Here is a 14,421-nt window from a genome sequence, read left to right as displayed (position 1 = left end):
CTATATCAAGCAGTACTAAATTGCTGGGTCGCTGTCTGTTAGGAGCCCCGCGTTAGACAGATATTTACCTTCCTGGAAAGACTGAGTTTAATCTCCTCCTGATTTACATACAATTAGGTGTGGCTAGCTACCTTAGGCTTACTTTACTTGCCTATCTTATTCTTAATAACGTGGGAAGCACTGGGCAGCCATTCCTTATGAATACATTTCATGAACCTGAAGCAAATTTATAGAATGATCATCAGCTTCAGTAACTGTGAATCAATTATTGCATTTTGCACAGTATTTAAAGCCTTTGGCAGATGTTGACATAAACATACCAATCCAACTACAGAGCCCACTAGTTTGTTTTTGATGCAGGCCATGTATTGCATGGGTCAGCTCCAAAAGCTATCTAGTCCAACCAGATAACTGAACCAGGACATACTCTGTGCTGAGCACAAAATTCCAATTTGTGCCTTGGCCCCTTGTATGCTAATGCTCTGTTTTGCCTGTTTTATTTGCTTTCTATATCTAAGGAGCATAGAATTGCTTGCAACATTGTATATTGTTATCATTTACCCTAAAGACCACAGCCTTTCTTCCTTTTTAATGCTTATTCTGAAAAGGACAACCTAGCATGGTACTTTGTTGGAGATTCATCGCCAATGCCAACTAGTGTTAACACCTTAAGACTCTTTTATAACCTGAAAAGGAAAATAAAAATCTGGATTTGCCAGTTCAGACAACAGAATTTTTGACACTCTTATGTCTGTCTAATTTGATCTGTCATTAAGAACAGAGAATCTTTATCTGGAGATAAACTGATGCAAGGGTGCAGGTCCTGGGAATGTATATGATGTGGGAATAGAAATCCATGTGAGACACTGTTTATCTGCAACATTATGACAACATTTTTCATGTGTACACTCAGTGCATCGTTGCTCCAGAACCCAAGCTGATGTGTGAAAGATGCGGAATGAAAAAGACTTTTTGTGATCAATTGTTCTTGCAGATTCTATACAGAAACAACCATTCATATGTCACAAATCCTAGATCAATTTCAAAGGTGCTTTCAATTTATTTTTACATCTTGTCACACCAGTAAAAATTCATTGGATATAAAGCTGGATGCAACACTAATTACATTTGAAATTTGACAGTGATAACTTGACTTACGCTTTGCAAATCCATCGCCTGGGTAGATGTATCTATTAAAAACATCCATAATATAGACTCTGTTGTCATCCATAAAATCCCTCTCATGTCCATTCCCCTAAGAGTGAAAAGATTGATGAGTATTTTAAACAGAAAATTGTTCTTTGCAGGAGTCATAAAAAATTGCTGATTAAGTTTTTTGCCAACATAATGGTGAAGTGCAACTGAGGCATAGAACACTCTTGATTGCATGAAGTTTTACAATATTTCAGAGACCATCAGGGTGCTTAACTTACTGCTTTATAATTATAATGTTCAATTGAAATAAGTATTGTGTATTACAAAACTGCTTGGATATCCTAATGTTAATTCTCTATCAATTAAGCCATTACTTGACTACTGTATGTTTATCTACAAAGCATAAGCAGGCAATACCAAATGGCATTAGTAAGTAAAGTATACTTAATACAAGCACCAATTAATACTTAGCTTTTATACTTAAAAGGAAGTGGCCCTAATACTATAGGAAAATCTAACACTTAAGGCTCAATTTTAACCCAGAGCTGAAATCAGGCGAGCAGGAGCCGAGGCAAAGACCAAATTCCCCTGACCTCAGCAGTGTGAAGCCCAGGCAATTCTAACTCCTGGGCCTCATCTACATGCCGCTGCTCAGTTGCCCAGCCAAAACCAACAGAAAGCAGCATCTGGCCGATGGGTGGGAGCGGAATGTCAGGTAGCAGGAGGCCGGGACCGAAAGAACGTCCGCAGCATACGAGTTAGATGCGGAAAGGGTCTCTCAATCGGGAAAGGGGCACTAACCTCGCACCAGGGGAGCGCTAAATTTTCCTTTTGGACTTACATTTCATTCCGGCTGCTCCTAGCCACAAAAGGAAAGTAAGAAAAAAAACCTCTTTGGACCTCTTCTGGCCCCGCCTCTTATTGCCCCTGCGTTCATCTGGTAGGAAAGTCACAATGGCTTCCCTGCTCAGGCCACCGGTTAAAATAGCAGTTGGGCTCCAATGATGTCATCGGAGCCCAATCTGCATAATTAAAGAAGGACCCTGCCAGTTTCAGGCAGGTGTCCTGGTCACCTGCTCAGAAAAGCAGGATAAAATTCCAGACTGTGGGAACGGAGCGGGATGTTGATTGGTAAATCTCCTGGCTGATTTTAACTGCCCGCTCAGTTTCCACAGGCAGGGTTAAAAATACACCTTTTATCTTCACTTAGTGACGTGGAGGCAAAAGAGTATTCCACTCTGAATGGTACCTAAGTTTGTTGTACTACTAATACAACTACTTGAATTTATATAGCGCCTTTAAAGTACTAAAAATCTTAAAGCGCTTCACAGAGGCATACACAAACAAAAGACAGCAAGCCACACCAAGGAACACAATATTAAGAGGAGTGACCAAAAGCTTGGTCAGAGGTGGGTTTTCAGGGGAATCTTAAACAGAGGAGAAGGAGGTGGAGGGCGGAGGGTGTTAAGGAGGGAATTCCAGAGCATGAGGCCTGGGTGGCAGAAGGCACAACGCCAATGGTGGGGCAAAGGGAGGCAGAGGTATGGAGAGTTCCTGGTTCAAGGTGGGGGTGCGGTAGTATAGCATTGGAGGAGGAAGGGAGAAGGGAGGCCATGGATGGATTTGAACAAGAGTATGAGAATTTTAAATTTGAGGCATTGGAGGACTGTGAGCCAATGCAAGTCAGCAAGGATAGGTGTGATGGGAAAGCTGGACTTAGTGCAGGATAGGATACAGGTAGCAGAGTTTTAGATGAGCTGAAGTTTACAGAGCGTGGAGCATGGCAGAGTGGCGAGGAGAGCATTGCAATAAGCAAGTCTGGAGGTGACAATGGTATGGTTGAGTGTTTCAGTAGCAGATGGGCTAAGGAAAGGGCGGACGTAGATGATATTACAGAGGTGGAAGTAGGTGGTCTTTGTGATGAAGAAAACATGGATTTGAAAGTTCCCTTGTCCCCAGTGGCTGGGCACTCCAAGAAGTCTGTCTCCCTAATCCATTTAACAGTGTGATGTGGAATTTAGCTTCTACAATATTACATAATAAAGCTTTGTTATTTACTCTATAATAAACCTCTGTTTCATAAATTCTAATCCTGGTTGTGTTTAGCATGGTATAAAGTGCTGTGTAAAGGTATTTCAGAATACTCATTAATCACATCCCACTGGTAGGTATCTATGCAACAGCAAAATCATACAACATCTGATATAATGCCACAACAACAAGGACACCTCCAGCATTTCCCTGCATTTTATATTCCCTTCTATTGCAGTTGAAATCAACTAAGCCCCTGTGTATTAATTTAAACTAAATTGGCCTGGATTTGATTTCTTTGCAATCCCTCTGTGATCTTATCGATCTTTACTATCTCTTTCCATTGGTTCTGAGGAATTTAATTTTTAGTAGCCAGAATGCATTTCAACAAAACATCCCAATTTTGATGTTGTGATAAAATTATTCAGTTTCAGAAATACACCAACAAAAGCTACAAACAAAAAAACAAATTTCTAAGTACAGCTTTTGAACTGCATGAATTTGGTGTTATAGTAACATCTGTGCACATATAACACAAAATAAGTAAATGCATTTAGGTTCCTTTTATCTTTTTTTAAAAAAAAACTTCAGTTGTAAAATGTACATCGAGACATTCAGGCACCTTCAGCACTTCACATTATACTTTAAGTGACTAAATACAAGGAGCCAATGTCACAGGATCTGTCTGGTTTTGATTTATATATATGTTTGAAACTAAGTATTACATATACTACTTTACAAAAAAGTGCTATTTTACCAATTATTGTCTTTTCATGTTATTCAATCCTAACCAGCTCAAGCTTTAGGCATCTTGAGGATGTTTCTATGGAAATATGTAACAAGTTTGATACAAATCAGACCACACGATGGAGCTGTAACATAACAAACAGGCTGGTGAATTGCACATCGCAGCTCGAGTTGACATACTATGCAATTTTTCATCTTTTAAGGAAAGTAATCTCTGCATACACATTTTATGACTTATGTCACCTACCCACAGGTTTATTTTAGAACACAAACAGTCAATACTTTGTGGCTAAACTAATCTGCCCTTGAACACACTCCCATATATAATAATCCAATTACCACAAGGCATTTACAGATATAATTAGTTCATTGATGTGTGTTAAGCTTTTAAAAAATTATGCATGAATTTTTCTTTTACCTTGTTTACACAAGCAGTTAGAGGTTAGAGCAAATATGGCATCTGCCTAAATCTAGTTGTGGTTTCACACCATGAACTGACCAAATTCAATCCTGATATAAAGTAACCACATCTCTGGGTAGGTTTCATCCCATTACAATTTCAGACACAATAGAAACACAGACATTAGATCTGCTGTTCTATCACTCTGCCTGCCACATCCAAACTGTTCTGACTACATTTGCCCATCTTGCATTGCTAAAAACAAAGGATTTTTACATTGCGTTCTGTTGTTCACAAGTCTCATATAGACTGTTAAATTCATACACTGCCACAAATCAAAAAAGGTCACCAGTGGAGCTGCGTTACCGAGAACCAGTAGAGCAAGTGATGTTACTCTGCACAAATGTTGAATCAGGCACTGAGCGTAGGTTGACACGAAGGCCAATAATGGGCCTTGGGCACTGAACAATCCTGCAGTGCAGAGAACTGACTTTGCGCTAAAATACAAGCTCAGCTCACTTAAATAAATCTGCGGCACTGGAAACACAACAGATTCAAGAGGTTAGTTATCCATTGCCATCAGTTCTTAAAGAGCTGCCGGTCACCCTTAAAGTTGTGCTGCCCTTGAAGGAGAGAAATGGCTGCAACAAGGGCATACATTAAAACAGCACCATTTAATGGATGTGCTGCTGGAGGAAATCCATGAAAAAAAAATAGAAAGGTTACAGCAAAGAAGGAGGCCATTTGGCCCATCGAGCCCGTGTCAGCTCTTTGTAAGAGCAATCCAGTTAGTCCCAATCCGCCGCTGTTTCCCCATAACCCTGCAAATTTTTTCCCTTCAAGTATTTATCCAATTCCTTTTTGAGCCATGATGAAAGTAGATTTCACCACCCTTTCAGGCAGCACATTCCAGATCATAACTACTCACTGCGTAAAAAAGATTTTCCTCATGTTGCCTTTGGTTTTATTGCCAATCACCTTAAATCTGATTCTCCACCCTTACGCCAATGGGAACAGTCTCTCTTTCTACTTACTTTATCTAAACCCCTCATGATTTTGAAACACTTCTATCAAATCTCCTCTTAACCTTCTCTGCTCTAAGAAGAACAACCCCAGCTTCTCCAGTCCATCCACATAACTGAAGTCCCTCATCCCTGGTACCATTCTAGTAAATCTTTTCTGCACCCTCTCTAAGGCCTTCACATTCTTCCTAAAGTGCGGTGCCCAGAATTGGACACAATAATCCAGTTGTGGCTGAACAAGTGTTTTATAAAGGTTGAACATAACTTCCTTGCTTAGGAGAGGATCCTGTATGCTTTTCTAACCACTTTCTCAACCTGTCCTGCCACTTTCAAAGATTTGTGCACATATACCCCCAGGTCTCTCTGTTCCTGCACCCACTTTAGAATTGTACCATTTAGTTTATATTGCCTCTCCTCACTCTTCCTGCCGAAATGTATCACTTTGCAGTTCTATGCATTAAATTTCATCTGCCATGTGTCTGCCCATTCCACCAGCCTATGTCCTCTTAAAGTCTATTACTATCCTCCTCACTTGCAAGTTTTATGTCATCTGCAAATTTTGAAATTGTGCCCTGTATACCCAAGTCATTAATATATATCAAAAAAAGGAGTGGTCCTATTACCGACTCCTGGGGAACAGTACTGTATACCTTCCTCCAGTTCGAAAAACAACCGTTCACCATTTCTTTCTGTTTCCTGTCACTTAGCCAATTTTGTATCCATGCTGCCGCTGCCACTGCCCCTTTTATTCCATGGGCTTCAATTCTGCTGACAAACCTATTATGTGGCACTTTATCAAAAGCCTATTGAAAGTCCATATACACATCAACCGCATTGCCCTCATCAACCCTCTTTGTTACCTCATCAAAAAACTTAATCAAGTTAGCTAAACATGATTTGCCTTTGACAAATCCGTGCTGGCTTTCTTTTATTAATCCACACTTGTCCAAGTGACTATTAATTTTGTCCCGGATTATAGTTTCTAAAAGCTTCCTCACCACCGAGGTTAAACTGACTGGCCTGTAGTTGCCGGGTTTATCCTTACACCCTTTTGCAATTCTCCAGTCCTCTGGCACCACCGTATCTAAGGATGTTTGGAAGATTATGGCCAGCACCTCTGCAATTTCCACCCTTACTTCCCTCAGCAACTCGGGATGCATCCCATCTGGACTGGGTGACTGATCTTCTTTAAGTACAGCTAGCCTTTCCAATACCTCATCTTCATCAATTTTTAGCCCATCCAGTACCTCAACTACTCCTCTTTTACTGTGACTTTGGCACCAAAAGAATAAACCTTTTGCAGCGGAGTGCTACCATCCAGTTATTAGCTGCACCACAGCAGCTTGGATGAAGACCAAAACCTTCCGCAGGTAGGTATTTGGGGTTGAATGGAGGGAGAGGGGGCCGCTAAATAGCTCTTTCCCTCCATTGGGTGAGTTAGGCCCTTTACCGTCGCTTCCAGGGGTCTACCGCCACCTTCCACAGAAGCAAAAAGGAGGGAAATCCACCAGGGAAGCAGGCCCCACACCCCCGCCACAATTTGATGAGTTAGGCGAGGAAACAGCAGCCAGCAGTGGTCCCTGCAGTGGTGGAGGAAGAGAACTCCCGGTCAGGATGGTAGGGTGGAGAGGCAGCAATCGCGAAAGAGAATTTACACACACTCCCTCCACCTACAGTCAACTGTAACTCCTGTATAGGAGAACAATTACTTTATTTTAATATTTAAAAATCCTGTAGCCTTTCCAGAATAAATTATTGTAGCTTCAAAGTCAGAATTACAGTAGACCTCAAAATGGTGGAAAATGCACCCAAAAAAAGTATTTTAAAAAAACCTAAATTTCCTGAGAACATAAATCTTACACTTTCAGTGCTCACATTCTTCCTTCAGAAATTTCTAAATCCATCACTGTTAATAAAATAGCACTTTAGTTTTTTCCTGCGCAACAAGTGCTGGAATATTGGGTAGGCATACCAGCAAACCACGACAAGCTTGTGTCCCACTGCACTCTCTTGTTTTCGCATCATAGGCAAGATGTTTGGGTTTTCGTTTTCACAGAAAAAAAGGGACAATTAGTAAAATTGATCCCCAAAACATTGGTAAAAATCCTAGAATCCCATAGAATAGAAATGTACTTTTAACTTATTCAGTCACCCTGAAGCAATGGTCTGTTTGAGTTGTTCCTTGGTTTTTACAAAGTCAGCTTTTTGAAGCTGTTTATCAGCTTTTGCAAGTTTTCTAGGTTGGTGTGTATGCCATTGTCTTCATGGGTTTTGATGTATAGTCGGCTGATGGAGGCTTTATTTGGCAAGGGAATTGGGCACATGTTGTGCCTTGGAAAGTTCAGGTAATTTACTAAATGTGTCATCTATTACAGTTTCCCTTCTAATTCCTGCTGAGTGACTGGTTCCTTGTGGAGACAAGTGTCCTTTCTCCTGATCAGCCTAATGTTCTGCCACTGATTGCTGCTGCCTGCCTTCTGCTTACTACATAACAAAACCCTTTGTTTTTGAAGGACAGAAAAGGCAACAATAATTGTGGTAACCTTGGCCACAGCATTCTGCATTCTTCCTTTTTATTTTATCATTCTTTGGGACGTGCATGTCGCTGGCAAGGCCGCCATTTATTGCCCATCCCTAGTTGCCCTTGAGAAGGTGATGATCGGTCTTCTTCTTGAACCGCTGCAGTCCATGTGGTGAAGGTGCTCCCATAATGCTGTTAAGTAGGGAATTCCAGGATTTTGACCCAAGGTACGCTGGTGGTAGAGGGGAAGGGTGCTTAGGCAAATGCATGAAATGCTGATCAAGCAGACTGCTTTGTCATGGATGGAGTCAAGCTTCTCGAGTGTTGTTGCAGTTACACCCATCCAGGCAAGTGGAGAGTATTATATCACACTCATGACTTATGACTTGTGCCTTGTAGATGGTGGAGAGGCTTTATGGAGTCAGGAGGTGAGCCACTCGCTATAGTAGCCATGGAATGTTGCTAGTCCAGTTGAGTTTCTGGTGATCACCAAATGTTGATGGTGGGGGAAAATCAATAATGGTAATGTCATTGAATGTAAAAGAGAGGTGGTTAGGCACTGTCTTGTTGGAGATGGTAATTGCCTGGTACTTGTGTGACATAAATGTTATTTGACATTTATCAGCCCAAGCCTGGATGTTGTTCAAGTCTTGCTGCATGCAGGCATGGACTGCTTAATTATCTAAGGAGTTGCGAATGGAGTTGAACACTGTGCAATCATTAGCGTACAGCCCCACTTCTGACCCTATGATGGAGGAAAGGCTACTGATGAAACAACTGAAATAGTTGGGCCTAGAACACTGCCCTGAGGAACTCCTGCAGCGATGTCCTGGGGTTGAGATAATTTCCTCCAACAACCAAAACCATCTTCCTTTGTGCCAGGTATGACTCCAGCCACTGGAGAGTTTTCCCCTGATCCCCACTGACTTTAGTTTTACTTGGTCTCCTTGGTGCTACACTTGGTCGAATGCTGCCTTGATATCAAGGGCACTTACTTTCATCTCACCTCTGGAATTCAGCTCATGTCCATGCTTGGACGAAAAGCCGTAATAAGGTCTAGAGCTGAGTGGCCTTGGCGGAAACCAAAACTGAGCATCAGTGAGCAGGTTATTGGTGAGTAAGTACCACTTGATAGCACTGTTGATAACTTATTCCATCACTTTGCTGATGATTTGGAGTCAATGTTGAGGACTCCCAGGGCCACTCTCCCCGACTGTACAGAACTATGCCTTCATCTCTAGTGGGTCTGTCATGTCGGTGGGACAGGACATATCCAGGGTTGGTGATGGAACTGTCTGGAACACTGGCTGATAGTTATGATTATGTGAGTATGACTATGTCAGGCTGTTGCTTGACTATTTTGTGGGACAGCTCTTGTGGCACCATCCCCCAGATGTTAATGAGGAGGATTTTGCAGGGTTGACTGGGCTGAGTGTGCCTTTGTCGTGTTCTGATTCGTAGGTCTCAGCCAAGTGGTCCGTCTGGTTTCATTCTTGTTTTTCTTCCTAGGAAAGATGTGGCTTGCTAGGCCACTTGCATAGAATGTACAGCCCAGAAACAGGCCATTTCGCCCAACAGGTCCATGCCAGTTATGCTCTACATAAGCCTCAACCCTCCTTCATCTACCCCTATCAGCATATCCTTCTATTCCTTTCTCCCTCATATGTTTATCCAACTTCCCCTTAAATGCATCTATGCTAGTCAACTCAATTACTCCTTGGCGTAGCAAGTTCCACATTCTAACCCCACTCTCTGGGTAAAGAAGTTTCTCCTGAATGCCCCATTGGATTCATTAGTGACTATCTTATATGTATGGCCCCTAGTTCTGGTCTCCCCCGCAAGGGGAAACATCTTCTCCATGTCTACCCTATCTAACCCTTTCAGAACCTTAAAGACCTCTATCAGGTCACCCCTCAGTCTGCTCTTTTCTGGAGAAAAGAGCCCCAGCTGCTTAATCTTTCCTGATAGGTATAACCTCTCAGTTCTGGAATCATCCTAGTGAATCTTTTTTGCACCTTCTCCAGTACTACACTAGGAGTACTGTTCACAGTACTCCTAGTGTAGTCTAACCAAGGTTCTATACAAGTTTAACATAACTTCTCTGCTTTTCAATTCAATCCCTCTAGAAATGAACCGCAGCGCTTGGTTTGCTTTTTTTTGAAATGGCCTTATTAACCTGCATTGCTACTTTTAGTGATTTATGTATCTGTACCCCCAGATCCCTCTGCTCCTCTACTCCATTTAGACTCTTATTATCCAAGCAGTATGTGGCCCCCTTTTTCTTCCTACCAAAATGTAATACCTCACACTTATCTACATTAAAATTCATTTGCCAATTCTGCAAGTTTATTAATGTCTTCCTGTATTCTGTCACAGTCCTCCTAACTATACCCCCAAATTTAGTGCTGTCTGCAAATTATGAAATTGTACTACTGATTCCCGAGTCCAAATAGTTTATGTAAATGGTGAACAACAATGGTCCCAGCACCTAACCTTGTGGAACACCACTTCCCACCTTGTACCCCTACTCTCTGTTTTCTGTTTTGTAACAAGCTTGCTATCCATTCTGCTACTTGTCCCCTGACTCCACACACTCTGACCTTAGTTATGAGTCTACTATGCGATACCTTATCGAAGGCTTTTTGAAAATCCAAATATATTACATCAACTGCATTACCCATATCTGCCCTTTCTGTTACTTCTTCAAAGAATTCAATAAGGTTGGTCAAGCATAACTTTCCCTTTTGAAATCCATGCTGACTATTCTTTATTATATTTTTGGTTTCTAGATGTTTTTCTATTACATCTTTGAGTAAGGATTCCATTTTCTTTCCTATCACCGAAGTTAAGCTAATTGATCTATAATTCCCTGGACTGGTTCTATCTCCCTTTTTAGGGCAATTCAGAGTCAACTTCAGAGGGCAGTTAAGAATCAACTAAGTTGGTGTATGACTGGAGTCACATAAAAGGACAGACTGGGTAAGGACAGTAGGTTTCCTTCCCTTAAGGATATTAGTGAACCAGTTGGGTTTTTGTGACAATCACTTTTCCGGGCCCCAGTTTTTAATTTCCAGATTTTTTTTAAACTGAGTTCAAATTCTCAAACTGACATGGTGGGATTTGAACTCATAGTCCCTGAATTATTAGTCCAATCCTCTGGATTACTAGTGCCGTAACATAACCACTACCCTACTGAACTCTGATCCTATCCTTCTTTCTCCAGAACCAGCAGATAGAGAATTATTATTTGGATACTCATTGGTCCCATTTAGGCAGAACTCACAGTTCTCTCAGCTAATACCCACAGATGGTATTTGGGGTGCAGGTTTAAGAAGGTATGAATAGCCGCAGTAGTAAAACACAAGGACGCCATAAATTATGCAACAACTTAATACAACCACCAAGTAGAGGAACAGGAATCAATATGGCTGAATGGGCCAACCATCCACAGCTCCTATTTAAATAGCACTGAACTCCAGCAGCACTGTCCAGGTACTGAGACTGTATTATGGGGCAAAGATTTTTTCAGGCCTTAAGGAGACAAATGCATATCTAGCATGCTGGCCCTTAGTATTACAGGTGCTTCCCTTATGCATTATACCACTTTACATGCAATGGGCGCACAGCTAATGTCTCAATGTCTAATATTATGGATGCACTTGCTCAATGTACATCAATGCTATTGGCATCAAGCATCACATTATTGGCCCCAAGAATTTAGTACAATACACAAGCAAAAACAGCTGACTGATTCAGAATCAATGATTTTACCACAGTCAATTTACCAAGCTACTGTTTGGATTGTCAGGATTTTCACTTTTTTTGTCACCTTTGAGACAGGCCACAAGAATAATAATCAAATTATTAAGCAAAAGAATGCATTAGCTCTTTTAGAAATTAGTTAGAAACATGCTAAACAAATGAACAATGCAATATTTTTTTAAATCACAACACAAGAACAAAAAATGCAAGTTATAGATAAAGCAATTCTAGACTCTTATCTATGACAAGAAATATCTTCTCTACACTGAATAAACAATAAGGCACATGATAATTTATAATTTAGTGTGATACTATTGGATGATTGTGGATAGTGGAAAACCAACAATCAATGTAAAACTGACAGTGGAAAAACACTATTAATGATTTCATATTTATCACCTAAACCTGTCGTATACGTCATAACTGATTGCTATATCATGTATAAACTCAGCAACTGCCACTCATATCATTTTTATTTGGATTAAATGATATTTCAATGATGTAACCTGAACAAAAAATTACAATTATCATTCAGAAGCACAGTAAATACTTCCCCACGGAGTAAACATAATAAAAATGCACCATATCTTTATAATAAAATTTAATGACTGTTTTGTTGTCTAACTTGAGACAAAAATCGTTCAATGTCAATTTTCTCTGTTTTAAGATTCCATGTTATGCTGCAATAGAACGTGAAATTTTAGCAGAAGCGAAGGCCATTCTGCAATGAATTCAGGCTCCTCGAATTTTCCTGCTTTCTCCCCGTAAACTTTAATATACTTCTGCAGTTATCCAATGCCTTTTGAATGTTGCAATCTATTTAGCATTGATTATCAATCAATGCTAAATTAATTACAGCACTCAAAACGGCAGAGCATTCCACATTCCAATAGAGCTTTGAATGAGAAAGTTTCTTCTTATCTCCCTCCTTAGATGTCTAGTGCACATCTTCAAATAAGCTATAACTGGAAATAATCTATGTTTACCTAGCTTAATCATGTCCTTCTGTAATCTCCTGCATTCTTCCTTGCAGTTTGCTTCTCCTCCCAGTTCAGTATCACCAGCAAACTCCTGAGTGAGTGAGAGTGAGTGAAAAAAAAACAAACAAAAAAGGTCCCAAGACCAATCCCTGCGACACCAGTTTCCAGCAAAGTATTCCTCTAACCACTCGACCATTTTCTTATCTGTCTTAATCATCTCAACATGCTCAACTTTTAGTGGGCCAAATCTCTTCCCTAATGATTTTCTTTTACTAAATACATTTCAAAATTATTTTTGTGAAGTGCAAGTTTTAAGCTCTCCGTTCCTCTTTCTAATTGGGTATTTAACCCTTATTAATTTTTTATTTTTGATATTCACCAAAGCAAAGAAAAATGTCTCAATATAATTCACTGAGGCGTAAGGGGGAAAAAATGAACACTGAGTGAAAGAAAGAGATATTAAGAGGTGTGACCTAAAGTTTGGTCAAAGAGGTGTGTTTTAATAAAGGTCTTAAAGGAGAAGAGGGAAGTGGAGAGGTGGAATTCCAGAACCTGGGGGCATAGGTAGCTGAAGGCACAGCCACCCATAGTATTACACCTCATCCTCTCCACTTTACTTGCCAACTGCATTCTGACAGCAAATACAATAACAGTGGTTTTATGCTTAAAAAAGTTTCATTCTGGGGCCCGGTACCACCCACCAACGCAGCCAGACTCCCAAACCTATCAGCACTGTGACATCCTGGGGCCTACTACCCCCACACCACAAGGCCCCTATTCCCCCACAGTGCTGCCATGGAATAAATATATCTGGGGTTACTTCCTAAAACAAAGAAAAAGTTAATTAAGAGGACACAAGCAATAAAAATCTACAAAGCAAGTTATCATCAGAGACTCGAGATTTTTGATCAAATGCCAAAGCTTACTGAATACATTTAAACACCCTAATTTCAAGATGGAAATGAGCTACTATAGTTTTAAATAAATCACAAGATCACAAGATAATGAAGAGCATTTAGCCTAGACCTTCAGAAGGAAAAATCTACAATATTCCCATGATAGCAGCTCTTGAATGCCCACTATTCTATCCAGAAGTCTATTCTAAGTGATGATTACTCATTAATTTTAAGAAATACTTCTCAACATCTGACCTAAATTCTTCTTTCATCAATGTCAAACCATGCTGTGGCTTATTTGAAGTAATGCCATGGATTTACCATCTGCTTTCAAGACTAGAGTCCCAGTTTCTCTGGTCTACCCTCACAGCACAATTCCCTTGACACTGAGGATCAGCTTTGTAGCTTTTCTCTGCATTGCCTCCAAGACTTGAATATTTCCCGTGAGTATAATTGATCAAAACTGCACACAGTACTCAAGGCATGGTTTGGCCACAACATTGTACAATTTCAGTTTGACCTTCTCAATACTTTACTGGCTTAGCAATGTAAATCAGCATTATGTTCACGTTATGGATTGCTGCTTAACATTGATTTGACATATGAGGATATGTAAAAAGAAGTAAACAATATTTGATACACTGGAAAGTTGTAATTTGAGTATTGGTTAAATAAAGGGAAAAAAGTTAACTAAGCAACAAAAACTAAATGTAAACGATGGCTCAGCACGTCATTCCATAACGTATTATGACAGTTAAAAAGAGGATAATTTGCGAGCACAATTCCCTACAGAGTAGGTTCCTTATCTTACCAACTCCTCTAGTGAAAGTACAGAGTGAAGGTGCTGATTACCACTACCAGGCAGTGGGAACAATGGGGGAGAAATTAAACACGTCCACCCATTTTG

The 14,421-nt window shown here is 40.4% G+C and overlaps 1 protein-coding gene across 2 annotated transcripts in view; it reads right to left on the bottom strand.

Moving 5' to 3' along the window:
* hdac11 (histone deacetylase 11) overlaps window positions 1-14,421 on the bottom strand; it is an 83,228-nt gene that overhangs the window by 15,886 nt on the left and 52,921 nt on the right. For both annotated transcript variants that reach the window (XM_067998696.1, XM_067998697.1), the window contains one exon: window positions 1,159-1,255. In XM_067998696.1, coding sequence (XP_067854797.1) covers window positions 1,159-1,255 — 97 coding nt within the window. The remainder of the gene's footprint in view (window positions 1-1,158; window positions 1,256-14,421) is intronic.

The sequence above is a fragment of the Heptranchias perlo genome, chromosome 17 (genome assembly GCF_035084215.1).
Source record: "Heptranchias perlo isolate sHepPer1 chromosome 17, sHepPer1.hap1, whole genome shotgun sequence".
In the NCBI taxonomy this organism is placed as follows: Eukaryota; Metazoa; Chordata; class Chondrichthyes; order Hexanchiformes; family Hexanchidae; genus Heptranchias; species Heptranchias perlo.
Note: the sequence above shows the minus strand (reverse complement) of the source record. Positions and strands in the feature narration are given on the sequence as shown.